Source organism: Haliotis asinina, chromosome 6 (genome assembly GCF_037392515.1).
Source record: "Haliotis asinina isolate JCU_RB_2024 chromosome 6, JCU_Hal_asi_v2, whole genome shotgun sequence".
In the NCBI taxonomy this organism is placed as follows: domain Eukaryota; kingdom Metazoa; phylum Mollusca; class Gastropoda; order Lepetellida; family Haliotidae; genus Haliotis; species Haliotis asinina.
In genome coordinates, this window is record NC_090285.1 from 70768984 (window position 1) to 70786193 (window position 17210).

The window sequence follows — 17210 nt, forward strand, 5'->3', positions numbered from 1 at the left end:
TTCACTTGGTATGTCAAATGCTTCAAGCATCTCCAGTCAGTATTCTTCGTCTTTTCCCATGTATCCGAGTATCTCTAGAAGAAATATTGTCTGCATCAACTCCATGGGCACATCATCTGCTGGATTAAGTGCAGAAGTCACATAACACCAATTTTCTGGAAATGAAGAGTTGCAGATTTCAAAAACTCTGTTTGCAACAAAAGTCAGATACCTTTGAGAAGAATTATTGATACAATTTAGCACAATCATACTAATTGTCCAAAATGTTGACTTGTCAACTTTCAGTTTCAGCTCAGACCTGACCATACTGTCCAGCTTTGCACTGAAAACAGCAGCTGATAGTTCCAGTCTTTGGACTGTAATACTCTTGACAGGAACAAGTCTAGATTTTCCAGCAAGAAATGAGATATGCACTGTTCCAGCTGCATTCCCATGTCTCACATATGACACTGCTCCATAACCCTTCGTTGAAGTGTCTGCAAAATGATGTAAACTGTAGGACATCAATTCTCCAAAATTGTCTGGTACTATGCAACGAGGTATGGTAAGTTTTCGAGCCTTGTTTGCCACTTTTGACATTTTCAGGTGCTAAACGAGAATCCCAATCTTTCTTTAGCTGACACTCATTTTGAAATATCATCTTAGCTTGTAATACTGGGCTTAGAAATCCACTAGGATCATACAGTGAACTGAGTACACTAATAACTCCTCTTCTTGTCATAGGCTTGTCCTTAGGTGTGAACTTGAAATCTAATTTATCAGTGTCTGTATTCCACCTGACCCCTATGGCCTTGTGTTCTGGAATCTGACTGCAGCTGATATCATGATCCTGAACAATCTTCACTCTTTCCTTGACTGGTATTGTTTCAACAACCTTGCAGCTGCTGCTTAACAATTTTGTCAACTTAAATCCACCTTTTTGTAGTGGTTGGTCCTGTTCTTGGACTAAGTGGATTTCTTTGTCATCCATGGAAATGGACTTCAAGCAGTCATTGATGTAGACGTTATCAGTTTCAACAGTTTCTTGGTTGAAATCATGATGTGTCTCGATGTGTATCAGCAACTCTGACTTGATGAAACATTGCTTCAGTGTCACAGGTTATGTTGATTTTTGGAACTTCCAACAATGTGTTTGTCAAGTGTGGGCCTTGAAAAATTTGAGTATTCAAACTTTCCTGGCAATACTCACACAAAAACACTTACCTGGTTTCTTCTCATTGGTAACAGAGTGATGTAGTAAGTACCAGGTGAGTCCCTCACTTCCTTGTATGTCAGGTTCCAGCACTTTGTTGGTGTAGCCTTTATCAACGACATTCTGTATCCCAGCTTTGTAACTTGCAAACGATAAAAGATCATCCCAGACCAAGAAGACCAAGGAGGACCATTGACTGTGATGACCAGGTCCTCACTGCTGCTGTGGTGTTGTATGTCAATCAGTTTGATTTCACTACAGTACCAGGGATGTAATACATAATGTTGCCAGGAGGAGGTCCTGGATGCTGCACATTTGTTAACCATCCTCATGCCAGACCCAGTTTCATACTGTAAAGGGCACTTGCTCCTCTGTCAATGGGGGCTCCACAGGGATGTGCTCTTTGTCCTATCTTGTTTATTTGCTGTACAAATAACTGTTAATGTACAGTAACTGTCTTTATCATATAATAGATAGTGTTCTTGGCAAGATAAAGCCAACAGATTTTTTTTGGATCAGTTGGGGTCATATACAGATATCAATGCAAATTTTAGGAACTACTTTCACAGTGTGAACAAATGTGGCGTCACGTGTCAGCGATCATGTCCAGATTCACGGCTGTGGTTACGGTACTATCAGTACTTTGACCCCAGAAAATTTGTGCCTGGTTATGATAGATGGAGTAGGTTACAAAGCAAAGATAGAAATTCATGCACTTGTAAAGATACAAACACCAGTTTCATTACTGACTGTCAGTGTTATGGAGAGAACAGCAGAGGAATCAATTCTTATAAACATGGCTGTGTATGTACACTCCCTGGAGTCAATTCTGATAAACATGGCTGTGTATGTACACTCCTTGGAGTCAATTCTGATAAACATGGCTGTGTATGTACACTCCTTGGAGTCAATTCTGATAAACATGGCTGTGTATGTACACTCCCTGAAGTCAATTCTGATAAACATGGCTGTGTATGTACACTCCCTGGAGTCAATTCTGATAAACATGGCTGTGTATGTACACTCCCTGAAGTCAATTCTGATAAACATGGCTGTGTATCTAAATATGCATCAGCTTTACAGACTGCTCATGTGAAAATTAGCATGCAGAAATCATGAATGTCATTCATGAATGTGTGGCGCAATTTGTTTAAGGAAACAATCTTGATATGCTGATCTCTTACAATTAGTGTATTTAGAAATGTGACTGTGATTCATATCTTAATGTAAAGTATGTGTTTTTCTTTCAGATATGATACTAGATACACTACAGTGTGCATTGTTGCCGGAAGAGCCTCCCGAGGAAAGTAAGCCACATGCAGCACAATTTCAACAAAGGATGAGAAGTCGTATGAAATGTTCTCTTCCTCCATTGTCTGACACTGGGGGCCTTGAACAGGCAGTGGCAGCTGAAAGGATTGTTGATGAGTTTGAGGAGGAGTCCGAGGATGAAGACATGGGGTTTGGATTGTTTGATGATGACATTCCTACAAGTTCCAAATATGTCACTGTCAGACACGAGGATGTGCCCGCAAACATAGCAATAGAAGGAGGCTCCCCACCAACACTGTCACTAAAGACAGGTTTTGCAGGAAAGGATATTGATGATGCCGCACAATCAGCGAAAAAGAAGAAAAAGTCCAAAGCATTCATTCCTCCTCCTCCTCCAGTCATCCATCCAGTGATGTCTGCCAGACAAGACTCCCTACTTGCTAAAGGCACTAGAGGAACATTATTCTCTGTTGATGCTGCAAGTCATGGTCGTGCTTCTCTGCTTCAGCAAATAGGTACTGGCAAACAGTTGAAGAAAGCTGTTGGGCCTCAATTGCAAGGTTACTCATCTACGCAACTTCAAGCTGAAATGTTTTCCCTTGCTAAAGGAGCTCCTCTCCCTGCTCGATATATGCTTACTAGAGCCTCACCTCCCCCTACTGGTCATCCAGGACTAACTCCTCCTCCCCCTCCCCCTCCCCTTCCCCCTCACCACCATCGTGAAGCCACACCTCTTCCACCTCCACCAGCAGGACTTAAGGCAGCCCCACCTCCACCTCCAGGACTAGCTCCTCCCCCCTCTCCACCCCCCCCTCCAGGACTAGCTCCTCCCCCCTCTCCTCCTCCCCCTCCAGGACTAGCCCCAAACCAACAACTTATAAGATCACGGAGAACAAAATCTGTGACTTCTTTTGGCAAGATTTGCCCTCCGTCACCTCCACCAGATGTCTCCAGGACATCTCCTCCTGCAAGAGCTGATGCATTGGCCAAAAGGGCAAGAAGTAGAAGCAGAGATCGAGATTTAGCAGGTAAGATTGGAAAATCTGACTTTCACTGTCAACAGTTTTAGGAAACTTGGCATAGACCAGGGCCTAGGTTTTCGAAGCTCTTTAGAGCTGGTTAATGTTAAGTAATTTAATGTTAATGTATTGCACTTATGACTGTCTTAGCATTAAGAGAGCTTTGAAAATATAGGCCCAGCGGTCTTTTCCACACGATGATTTTAATCTTAAATCCTGTATATAACAACCTACGATTGTAGTGGTCTTTTCCACAAGACAATTTTAATTTTAAGTCCTGTATATAACAACCTACGACTTTAAAGTGTGTGATGGACTTAAGCTCTGTGTTTAACAATGGCTTTTGATTTACTGTTGAAACTAGCATTTGGTAGGGTCATTAATACACTGTAGATACCAGTGTTTGATAGGGTCATTGATGCTCTGTAGATACAGTGAGACTGTGTATAGAGGGAGAAGAAACTCCTCGAAACCCCTGAACGTATGCCGAATGTCGATACGTAACCAGTGTAGCCAATATGGCGGCAGCGTAGTATTTAATATTGAGTCCAGTCTGTTTTCAACAGCTGATTAAATTCGCTGAGTGTCGTGACAACTGAAACCCTACATGTAGAAGATAAGTAAACTATTTTGTCACTGCAGTTTAAGTCAAATAATTGGTATTAGTGTCAGTATTAGGACGGTAGACTTTTTGTAAAGTTTCAACTCGTTATGTTATCACTCACTGGCTTTCACTTGATTCACCTTGAAGATAGACTAAATTGTGCCGATAAAAAATTCTTTCACACGTTTGTTTAATTTTTAGAAGGGAAACATGTCTTAGGTTGAAAGGAATTTGCAAGTAATAGTGATAGTTTTATGACTTTAAAAAATTGTAAGGGTGTATTTGAGGTGCATGAAATATATGACAAATTGCCAATCTGTTCTGATCCGCCATTGAAATACTACACACCGTTGTTTGAGTATTCCTAGTTATTTATTCAAAAATGTCTTTCACATACACCTCTAATTCCACCTGAGGGGAATATACTATCAGGTGAAATGTGTTTGCAAGTAATAGTGATAGTTTCAAAATCAAAAAAAGAATGTTAGGGTGTATTTGAGGTGTTTGAAAAATGTGACATGTCGCTGATCTGATCTGATTCGCCATTGAAATACTACACACCGTTGTTTGAGTGTTTCTAGTTATTACATGTACTTCAAAAACATCTTTCACATGTACCTTTAATTCTTATGAGGGGAATATACTGTCAGTTGAAATGTGTTTACAAGTGATAGTGATAGTTTCATAATCTAAAAAAGAATGTTAGGTTGTATTTGAGGTGTTTGAAACTTGTGACATGTCGCTGATCTGTTCTGATCATTGATGTTTGCGATGCTTGAGGGTTATAGTTCCATAAGTTCTTTCTCTCTTGTTGATCTTATTATTTGAGAAAACTTGAAAGATGTTTGCAAGGCTTTGTGTGTCTGTCTGGCCGTCCATAGTCATTTTGTTTTCGGAGCATAACTCAGAAACCATTCACTATTTTTAGACCAAACTTGATAGACATAATAATCTCAACCTACTGTTCTTCCTTTTTATCCCCCCGGCATGTAATGCCTCGTCAGTCTGTCCGTCCGTCCGTCCGTCCGTCCGTCCGTCCGTCCGTCCGTCCGTCCGTCCGTCCGTCCGTCCGTCCGTCCGTAATCATTTTGTTTCCGGAGCATAACTCAGAAACCGTTCAATATTTTTAGACCAAACTTGATAGATGGAATGATCTCAACCTATGCCTTTTGCTGTGTACAGAGTTTGGGCATTTTTATTTTTTTTGTTTTTCCATGGAACATTTTGGTGTTAGTCGAATGGTGGGGCGGGCATCGTTGCCGGAGCATAACTCAAAAACCGTTCAATATTTTTCGTCAAAACTTGGTAGATATGTGTGGCAGACCCCAAAGTGGTGTCTTTTGCTATTTACGGGGTTTTGTGATTTATTATTTTCTCGGTTTCCATGGAAATGTTTCGGACTTAGGCTCAAAATGAAGGGATGTGCTTCATTTCCGGAACAGAACTCAAAAACCGTTCAATATTTTTCTGCAAAACATGGTTGATATACCAATCAGAAGCTGCCATGGTGTCTTTTGCTAGTTACAGGTTTTTGTGATTTCTTGGTTTCTCGGTTTCCATGGAAACGATTTGGACTTAGTCTCAAAATGGAGGTATGTTTCGTTTCTGGAAACATTCTATATTTTGCTGCAAAACTTGGTAGATATATCAGTCAGAACCTGAAGTGGTGCCTTTTGCTATCTTCATGTTTTTGTGATTTCTTATTTTCTTGGTTTCCATGAGACTTTTTGACTTAGTCTCAAAAGTGAGAGGCTTGTTTCATTTTTGGAGCAGAACCATTTCATATCATTCAACAGATGTTGGCAGATCTTGAAGTGGTGCCTTTTGCTGTTTGCAGATATATGGCATTTATATTTTGCATGACTTCCATGGAAACGATTCAAACTTGATCTAAGAAAACATCAAGTGACTGTCAGATGATTTGTCCTTTCAAATACGTAGGGGCCAGGGGGATATGTCATCTTTTGATGACTCTTGTAGTCACTGAGTATTGAAACATTGTGTATCATTTTGTGTCTGAATTCATCATACAGCACTGACCTCCTGTCTTGGCAAAATATATTATTGCAGCCATTGTAGTAAACAAAACAGTAAATTGCATACAATGTTGATAGTTACATATTTTTCATGACATTGCTGTGGGAAATACTGTATCTGTTTCAATGATAATTATCCTTGTTATCGCGGTCGTCCTGATGGTGTAAAGGACATTCCTTGAATAGTTTGGATAACCGTCACAGCCTTATAATACCTGGAGACTGTGTTTCTTCAGGTATGGAAGAGGAAGAGAGGATGTTTGATGTCAAGAGCGCAGCTCACTGCACAGCAAGAGACCAGCCAGAAGAAGATCTGCTTGGAATGGAAGTGGACGCTTCTTCTCCTGTTCCTTCTCTTGTCTTGGTTGCAGAACACACAACCATTCTACCACAAGCAGAAGTCATTCCAACTGGTATGGCATTCTCCCTGACACCTGCTTCAACGACTTTCTCATCTGGGTCAGTAGAGAAGTCTAAACATGCTGAAACATCCTCTTTTAGATCTAGATTTGGTAGTTATGGAATGGGGTCCTCTGCTACACAAAGTATCCAAACTGCCAGACAAGTTGAAAGGAGACCTGTTTTAACATCTTTCTTATCTGGAGCAGTAGATATGTCGACTGCAGAAAAATCATCTTTTGGATCTGGATTTGGTTCTAATGAGCAAGTGTCATTTAACACAGACATCAAGGAGCAGATTCAAGGATTCCAGGATTCACAGAGCTGCATGTCATCTCCTTCATCAGATGTTGTCATGCAGCAGCAGCAGCTGCAGCAGCCGACACAGATACACCCGATGCTGGCACATCAGCCTCCAGTCACATGGAATTCCCTGTTTTTAAACAAGCATGCAGATGAACAACTGTATCAGAGTAGTAAATTTGGAATGCAACAGGAACAACAACAGGCATATCCTTCTTCTGAGGAAAGTAGTTCCTTGTTTGGACAAAGCTACACAAAGCAACAAACATATCAGAGTGGTTTGTTTGGAATGCAAGAGCAACAACAACAGCAACAAAAGTTCCCACCACAACAGATGCCCTTTGGTGGAGAGCCAGTGTCATTTGGAGGAGGAGGTGGAAGAGGATTTGGAGGAAGAGGAGGATTTGGAGGAAGAGGAGGATTTGGAGGAAGAGGAGGAGGATTTGGAGGACTATCTCATCCACATCAGACTAACTTTAGTGGACAGTCGCTGTCATTTGGAGGTGGATTATTTGGAAGAAGGGGATTTGGAGGAGGAGAAGGAGTAGAATTTGGAGGAGGATTAGCTAGAGCCTACTCTGGGAGTCAGATGACACAGGGTTTCATCTCAGGCAAGAAGTCACAAGAGACTGAAGTAACTGCAGCCAAGTTTTTTGGAGATGTGGAAGTACCAGAGAAACCAGATGCTGCACTTAATCAGAGTGGAATATTCCAGGGATCAGACCCTTGTACCCCAATATTTCCTTCATTGTTTCCTCAAGTACAGGTGATGAATGGGAGAGGTGAAGCATCCAGCTCTGACCAGGTGATGTCTGAACCTCTAGCTGAGCCAACAAGCAATAAAGTTACCCAGGGAGGCTATGGATTCAGCTTCCAATCAGGTTTCATGAATGGTGGTACCATGGGGATGGTTTCAGGGGATGTGACAAGAGGATCAGCACCACTAGAACTTGGAGGTTATGTGACAAGTGCTGCAGCTGCAGCAGCTCACTATAGGAACCCCATACCTCAAAGTAACATCCAGATGGTCCTCCAGCTACAGCAACAGGTGAGTGGGAGTACTAACAAGTGTCCTTCTCTGTCCAGACTGTCTTCTCACTCATTTGGTGAATATCATAGAGATATAACAAAAACTTCACTTGACTCAGGTTCAAGTGCTTAAGGTAGCTCTTCAATCTATTTTCAGTAACCAGTGGACTCAATCCAAAAGCAATACAAAATTAGTGCTAGATTAAGAGTAATCTCAAATATAGCAGATGTTATGTAGTGTAATGCTGTGTGTGTGATGTTCCTGGCTGTGTTGTGTGTGATGTTCCTGGCTGTGTTGTGTGTGATGTTTCTGGCTGTGTTGTGTGTGATATTCCTGGCTGTGTTGTGTATGATATTTCTGGTTGTGTTCTGTGTTTTGTCAGGATGGGTCGTGGAGATTCTGCAGTGACCTTGACATTGCCCTCTGGATCAGGAGCTGTGACTACAGAGACCTGTTGATGAAGGCTGGGCTCCGCTCTCTAGGTAAAGGATTGATTTTACAGAAAAGAGTGAATGTGTAAACACAAACACTCAATACAATAATACTCTGCTATTTCCCACTGTATGTTTTTGGACTGAGAGGAGAGCCTGAATTATACATGTCAGAGACGTAGACCTCTTGTCTAGAACCGGGGCGGTGGGGTAGCCTAGTGGTTAAAGCGTTTGCTCGTCACGCCGAAGACCCGGGTTCGATTCCCCACATGGGTACAGTGTGTGAGGCCCATTTTCTTGTGTCCCCCGCCGTGATATCGCTGGAATATTGCTAAAAGCGGCGTAAAACCAAACTCACTCACTCACTCACTCTTGTCTGGAACCCACACAAGAAGTATCATAGACAGTGCTAGGTGCGGACAATGTCTCATACAGTTCATTCCCACATGCATGTAGACAATATCTCATGGTGTAATTTCAGCTTTTGTATGTTCACAGTATCTTCATCAGTGTGATTTCTAAAAGTTGGGGTAATTATTAGATGACCAAGTAAGAAATCTTTCTGTAATTCAGTCTCAAATGTTTTCCAGGAACATCTGTCGCAGAAGAAATCCAACATCTAGTTGCCACTATGCTGGCTATTCTTGTCATCTTGGAGGTTTTCTGCCCAGAGTTATTTCCCCTGACAGATGACACCTTGCACAAAGACGGTGAAGTAGGATTGGGCAAAATTCTGAGTAGCAAAATTGAATTAGAAGTCATTTCTAGGAAAATAGATGTGGCTGAGCTGTTTCTATCATTGCGTCAAGGAATCAGGTTTTGCACTTTGCTGGAGGAGAAACACCCCCTTGTGTGTAGATCCCTGGAGCTGGCTGATGATTGGCTGTCTGCAGCGGCAAACATGTTGGGTGACTTGGGAGAAGGTCAGAAGACAAAGACTCTGGGAAGAGTCTTTCATCTTCTGGTCCCAGAACTTGAAAATACTTTAGAAAGGAAAAACAAACTTAGATCAAAACCTATAGTGTGTTAGATTTGAAATATGAAAGATGGTGTTATTATTTTTGCTGTATTTTATGTGTAGCATAATGGATGTGTAATGATTTAGCTAATCTTAAGTGTGTTTAGTGTTTGTTGATGATGAAATACTGTTTGGTCACATGCACAGATAGATGCAACATCATCAGACTTTGTCTTCTTGGAAACTCTTTTCTGTCTATGGAAAATATGTAACAGAAGCGACCCATGAAGGCCCCGGGGTAAAATAGGCCTTCAGCAACCCATGCTTGCCATAAAAGGCGACTATGCTTGTCGTAAGAGGCAACTAATGGGATCGGGTGGTCAGGTTTGTTGACTTGATTGACACATGTCATCTGTTCCCACTTGCGCAAATGGCTGCTCATGTTGTTGATCACTGGATTGTCTGGTCCAGTCTCGATTATTTACAGACTGCTGCCATACAGCTGCAATATTGCTGAGTGCGGCGTAAAATTAAACTCCCTCACTGTAACAGAAGCATTCTGCCTGTTCTTATATGTGAGTGAGTGAGTGAGTATGGTTTTATGCCACCTTCAGCAATATTTCAGCAATATTACGGCAAGAGACACCAGAAATAGGCTTCAGACATTGTACCTATGTACATTACATTCCATTTGTTTGACATGAGACTAGGTTGCCTAATATTTCTCACTGATACAATTAAGCAGACCTTGTTGATCTATCTATGCCTGACCTGTGGGAAGTGTTCAACAGAAGGGAATAAATATATTTACCACAGAGATGTGCTTGTCCTTCTTTCTGATATATTGTGTAAGATTGGCGGCGGTCTTCTGTGAGTTTTGTGTCATGTATATTTCTTCTATGTATTTGTAAGTGTCTGTATTCAGTGTAGAGTTACAAGCAGTCCCTGATTTTTCGGAGTGAATCTGAGGATGTCCTAGCTCCTAAGAGAATGACCTTTAGTCCTCCCCACCATTACACACAAATCTGAGGACGTCCTGTCTTATTTCGGAATGGCCTTTAGTGCTCCCCACCATTACGCACAAACCTGAAGACATGCCAGCTTATATCAGAATGGCCTTTAGTGCTCCCCACCATTACACACAAACCTGAAGACATGCCAGCTTATATCAGAATGGCCTTTCATGAACATAGATGAACTAATGAAAACTGTCGAAAAGGCAAAAGCAGCCAGTAAGAATTCAGATTTCTCCTGCTCTGTGGCATGAGCTTCAGACCGCTCCCATGGTGGATCTAGAACAGCTCTTTACAGCTGACAGCTGCATTGATGAGGTGTCTATCTCACTTTACTAGGATTACAGACATTGTAAATTATTTAGTCTTTGACTGACATATTTCTGTTTTGAATATGGAATGAATTATAAGTAGAAGATTCAATTCAAGTGTTTTGATTTTTTCCATCCTGAGTATAATTTATCCAAAATTTTGGTGTTTACAGTCTGTTAGGGTCAAAATGATACTGATGAATAGCATTCAACAACTCCAAATCGGTTCATGATCCAACATTCATTTCAATCGAAAAAAGATTCTTGACTTTTGACTCCGAAATAAAACAGTTACTTAACAATCTTATAGGTCACGTGCAACCAAAAAATCATTAAACATAATTAAAACAGGATTATCACTTATTCATGACATATAATATACATTGCTGATTGTAAAAGACACCCAAAAAATAAACAAATTCATAAGCGTATAATCGTGATTTCAAAAGTGCAATATTTTGTACTTGCGCTTGCTTCCCTCGAAACGAACCCCTCGGGAAACTGAACCCAGTCACAGCAGGTGGGTGTGCACTCCAGTGTAACGACGGTTCCTGATTGGCTGGTTCATTTGCTGATACACTGAGGGCTCATTGTGTGTTCAGATAGATGATCTGTTTGATGGACATTTTAGAAGTATGGCGAGTCACAAGAAAGTAAGATTCTTTTGTGACTTCTTTTGTGTACTTGATGCATTGTTTCAGTATGGATTCATATATCCTTGTCAAAGAAAATCATATACACTAGAAGAAGTTGTTATCCATAAAGAATGTATATAGATGTAGGTTTTGTAAATACATGTTCTCTGAATTTGTGTTTAATCCAATCAAAATTCATCTCAGTAGAGATGGTGAATTGCTGCGTAGCTGGAAACTGTCATTCGTCCTAGTACAAAGCAGGACTTGAGCTGTGCAACGTGCATGTGTATGTGTCACGTCAGTACTATTTACTGCATGTGATTTCATTCTTAATCTATCGGAAGGCATTTGATGTGAATTGATTCATAAGCCATCAAAACACTAGGGACACCTGTCACTCGGGTTGTTCATTAGGATTTGGTGGGTGTGAGAACATCTCATCAGTAATGAAAACACATGTTAAGTAGAATTAAGGTAAACTACACTGTAATTGTACTGTGTATAACACTTATAAATCGACCCCTACTATCTGTCACAATGCAAGTTAAAAATAGCCGGCTACATGATCTAAGTCATGTGATCTTGTCCGGAAGTTTACTTTTTTTACGATTTCACATGTTTTTAAGGCATTTAAACTTAAAAATAGAATATGGAATTGGTCAAAATAGAAACTTTTTGTCATCGTTTTACGTTTTTCGTCCAACTTAACACCTGAAGCTCCAAACACTACATGATTGGGCACCCCCCTTCTAGATCCTTAGGGTCAGTGAGTAAAGGTTAGGGTTGGCTTACCTTTGGTGCAAGTATATCCATCTGAAAAAATCGGAAAAAGTGCACCCGCTAAAGTGCACTTCTCCCTCACTGTTATTATCCACCTGGCATGTAATGTAGGGGGATATAGTCGATGCCTCGTCATGTCTGTCCGCCATCCGTCTGTCCATTCATCCGTAATCATTTTGTTTCCGGAGCATAACACAGAAATCGTTCAATATTTTTAGACGAAACTTGATGTATATAATAATCTCAGCCTATGGTTGTGCCTTTTGCTATTTACAGATTTTTGGCATTTATATTTTATTCGTTTTTCCATAGAACATCTTGGTGTTAGTCTAATTGTGGGGTGGGCTTGTTTCCGGAGCAGAACTCAAAACCATTGAATACTTTTCGTCAAAACTTGGTAGATATATCAATCAGAACCTTCTCTCATGGTGCCTTTTGCTATTTATAGGTTTTTGTGATTTAGTATTTTCTCGGTTTCCATGGAAAAGTTTCAAAAGTGAGAGGTGTGTTTCGTTTCTGGAACAGAACTCAAAAACTTCTTAATATCTTTCAGTAAAACTTGTTAGATATATGTGGCAGACCCCAAAGTGGTGACTTTTGGTATGTACAGGTTTTTGTGATTTTTTATTTTCTTGGTTTCCATGGAAACGTTTTTGACTTAGTCTCAAAAGTGAGAGGTGTGTTTTGTTTCCGGAGCAGAACCCTAAAACCGTTCAATATTTTTCTGCTAAACTTGGTAGATATACAAGACAGATCTTGAAATGGTGACTTTTTGCTTATTACAGATATATGGCATTTATATTTTTCATGAATTCCATGGAAATAATTCAAACTTAATCTAAAAAAATAATAAGTAACTGTCAGATGATTTGTCCATTCAAACATGTTGGGGCCAGGGGGATATGTTATCTTCTGAGGACTCCTGTTACTTTTGATTGTTGATTTATTGATTTTCACATTTTGCTTGTTTGACCGGACGATTTTCGAGTGAAACGAATACGTCCGAATAAGTGGGGTTCGACAGTAGATGTATTTAATCCATGTTCCATGTATATAATCCATATTAGATGTATTCAGTCTGTAATGTATAACAAATGTCTTGTATGGTTGGCGAGTATTTTAATCGGTCATTCGCTGTTACAGGCCGGTGAGTACATGACCCCTACAATGCCTTTTGCCTCCCAACTTTTAGTAGAATAAACATGCAACTTACAGACTACAAACTGTCTGGATGCTAAATATTATTCCATTTAGCACAACACATTAAACACTATCATATAGGAAATTGAGGACTTATATAAACTGAAAGCCATAAGAAATATAACACCTCTTCATATGTAAATAATTTCCCTACCATGTCAAGTTGAAGAACCGATTTGTGTGTGCTACATAGATTGTTCATTTCACAAGAAGAGTAAGTAATGCTGTTTTTTGTATGATGCTCATGGACAGTGTTGAACCCATGTGTTTAAGAGTGGTATCAATCGTTCAGTTTGCGATCAATCACAGTAAACAAAAGAGACATTAAAAAAGGCAGAATTTAATGAAATCTTAGATTAGTATCTGGTGTGTCCTCCATTGGCATTCAAACATGCCTGAACTCGAATACGTCTCCACTCATCCATTAGAGCAGCACTAAGTTGTTGATGTGTATGTGGCTGTTGCTGATGTAACCAGATCCGACAATTGAGGTAATCCCAGAGGTATTCGATGGGATTCATATCTCACAGGCCATGGCAAAACGTGAACGTTGTTGATGTTGAGGAACTGTAACGTCTGTCTGACTACATGGGGTCGAGCATTATCCTGTGGGGAGAGGGTGTTAGGATTCTGCTGGGTGAACGGCAGGACCTCTGGCTGTAGAACCTGGTTGATGTACCTCTGTGCGGTGAGATTGCCGTCAATCACAATGAGGTTTGCTTTCCTGTCGCCAAGCATACCACCCCAGACCATAACGCTGCCTTCTCCAAAGGGTACAACTTCTTGCATCCCGTTGGTTTGCATCAACTATCTCCTCCAGTTTCATAGCTTTGGGAGCAGATGTTCTAGTGATGAAACTGACATACTGCTCTGCAACTTCTTCCTGCATTGATTGTTTTCCAACAGGCTTAGAATGACGTGACATGTAGTCTGCAGGATTGTCATTTCCAGCTCTGTATTTGATCGTCAGTTTGTAGTGTTGGAGCCTCAGGCCCCATTGTTCAATACGTAGAGGTGGGTTTGGTTTCATCCAAATATGTTCTGATGGCTTGTGATGTTATCACAGTGAAGTGTGGGGCACCACACAAGTACATGTTAAAATGTTCACAGGCCCATACCACTGCTAAGGTCTCTCGTTCTGTCTGGCTGTATCTGGACTCGACTTCTGCTAAGGCCTCTCGTTCGGTCTGGCTGTATCTGGACTAGACTTCTGCTGAGGCCTCTCATTCTGTCTGGCTGTATCTGGACTCTACTTCTGCTAAGGCATCTCGTTCTGTCTGGCTGTATCTGGACTTGACTTCTGCTAAGGCCTCTGGTTCTGTCTGGCTGTATCTGGACTCTACTTCTGCTAAGGCATCTCGTTCTGTCTGGCTGTTTCTGGACTCGACTTCTGCTAAGGCATCTCGTTCTGTCTGGCTGTATCTGGACTTGACTTCTGTAAATGATCTTGTTGTTTTGTGTCAACATGGCTTCTAGACCATATGGGCTGGCATTCACAAAGATCTTGATGTTTTTCTTTGGATCAAAGTCTGTGTTTACACAGTTGTTAGACAGAGCTTCCTTCAAAGTGTGGAATCCACTGTCTTGCTCATCTTTCCAGTTCTATTCACAGTCTTTTTTGGTGAGTCTTCGAAGTTCTGATATTGTTGCATAATCTTTGATGAATCCTCCACAGTAGTTTGTCATGCCATGGAACCTTTTGACCTCACTGACGTTTCCTGGTTTGTCTGTATTCTGTATGACATCAACTGTCTTGGGGTCAGGTGAGACACCTTCTTGACTGAAGACTAAACCAACAAACTCTATTGTGTCTTTGTAAATCTTTTCCTTGTTAAGTGTTAACCCGCTGTATCTCAGTCCTTGACATACTGCATCAAGTGCTTCGTCATGTTCTCCAGTGGTTCTGCCATACACTATGATATCATCACTACAGTTCTTGGAGTATGTCTCTTATGACAGTTCTGATTTCTTCTTGGAAGACTTCGGATGCGGAAGACACTCCGAAACTCAGCCTCTTGTATCTGTATAATGCTATGTGCGTACTGAATGTTGTGATTTGACGCGATTCAGGATGTAGCAGCAACTGGTGATATCCAGAGCGCAGATCAAGTTTACCGAACACCATTTAAGTCGTTTTTAATTTCACCAATTGTTGGACATTGATGTCGTTCTTGCTATATTGCTTTGTTGGCTGATCTCATGTCCACACAGATTCTTATATCAGTTCCGTTCTTCTTGGGTGTGACAATGGGGGAAAGTAAAGGTGTGGGGCTTGTCCCTCTCAATGATGTCAGCCTCAAGAAGCTTGTTAAGTTCTTTCTCCACTTTCTCTTGTAAATGTGTGTTTGAGCTATGGGTTTGACGGTCGGATCTATGTGAAGTTTGAATAGTGGAATAGTTCTGGATATTTAGTAATTGGGGATACTTGTCTAATGATCTTTATGAGTCTTAGTGACTGGGCTGTTTCATTTCCTAACAATGATCCAAGTGTCCCTTCAGCAACACAGAATTTGTGTAATTGTGTCATTGCACTTGTTTCCTCTAGCAGGTCACATTGTCCTAGAATCCTGACAGGTTGATTTGTTCCATAGGGATAAAGCTTTGCACTTTTATTTCTGTATAATCTTGGACTGCCAATCTTTCTGTATAACTTTTCATTGATAATGTTCTCTGAAGTCCTTGTATCAACCATGACGCTACACATTTCACTGTTAATGTTCACATCAACCACTGCAGATTTTGAGTCCTTCATGTGCCATATGTTGTTTATTGACTTGCTGATAAGGCAGCAGTATCCATCTTCTGATGTGTCACTGTGTCTTCTGATCACGTTCACATGACTCTTTTTCTTCCGTAGTTTAATGCAAGCTTTCATAAAATGATTAGGCTTTTTGCAAAAGTTACAAGTCTTTCCCTTGGCTGGACACTCTCCATGATGTGGATATTCACCCCCATAGTACAAACATTTTGACTTGTCCACTTTAAATGGTGCAGTTAGTTGTGACTCATTTTCTTTGTTGTGTTGTTTTCCTCTGTCTTGTTCTGAGCTACTGTATCTTGATTCATGTTTCTTCTTGTTTCTTCTTATTTTGGGCGTAATTTGTTCACTGCTGCACGCTCCTCACTTTCCATAGCACTAGCTTGTGAGTCAGCCATTTCTACCGTCCTCCCCATTTCCATGATATCTTTGAGTGATTTCCCTGTTTCACGTAGTACACGCCGTCTCAGTCTGTGTGATGAACAATGTTGAATCAGTTGAGAAAGAATGTCTTTCTCAACATCATGAAACCCACATTTTTTGGATAATTTTCTCAGTTCTCTCACCCATTCATCCAATGACTGTCCTAGCTTCTGTTTACAATTTCTAAATTTGAAAATTTCCTTTTGAACATTCGTGTGCGGATCAAAGTAGTCAGACAGTCAGTATCTTCTTAGTGTTTGCATAAGTCTGTATTCCATCACCGCTGTTAGCCATATATATATCGTACACAGACTCGCCAGCATAATGTAACAAATGCACACGTTTTTGACATTGTCCTTTAGTTTCATTGCAACAAACATTATCTCTAGCTTTTCAACATATTTCTTCCATTGTCCTTTAGTTTCATTGCAACAAGCATTATCTCTAGCCTTTCAACATATTTCTTCCGTCCAGACTCTACACTGCTCTTGTCAGAATCAAGGAGGAAAGAATGGAATGCCTGTCTGATCCTTCATTTTCGCGCACTACTACTGTTGACGTGTTTACTGTTAGATCCTCTGAATCTCACGACTGTTGTACACAAAAGTCTGTTTGTACATACAGTTCATCTGTTTATGGGGTTTCTCGTAGTTTCCGCTCATCGCCAGTGTAATGTATACTACCGACAAGAAATAAGGGAACTAATGAAATAATAGCGAATTTGAAACTGCTTTAAATATCCACTAAATCAATTTTAGGCGTCAAGTTCAATATCTGGTGTGTCCACCATGTTGGGCAACACATTCACGGCACCTTGATGGCATGCTGTAAAATCAATTTCCAGAT

General features: G+C 40.7%; 1 protein-coding gene across 1 annotated transcript in view; it reads left to right on the forward strand.

Moving 5' to 3' along the window:
• LOC137286358 (protein mono-ADP-ribosyltransferase PARP4-like) overlaps positions 1-10061 on the forward strand; it is a 59058-nt gene extending 48997 nt beyond the window's left edge. The window contains exons 31-34 of the mRNA XM_067818168.1: positions 2443-3492; positions 6360-7873; positions 8238-8337; positions 8877-10061. Of these exons, the coding sequence (XP_067674269.1) occupies positions 2443-3492; positions 6360-7873; positions 8238-8337; positions 8877-9316 (3104 nt within the window). The 3' untranslated portion in view covers positions 9317-10061. The remainder of the gene's footprint in view (positions 1-2442; positions 3493-6359; positions 7874-8237; positions 8338-8876) is intronic.
• Positions 10062-17210: the final 7149 nt, after the last annotated feature.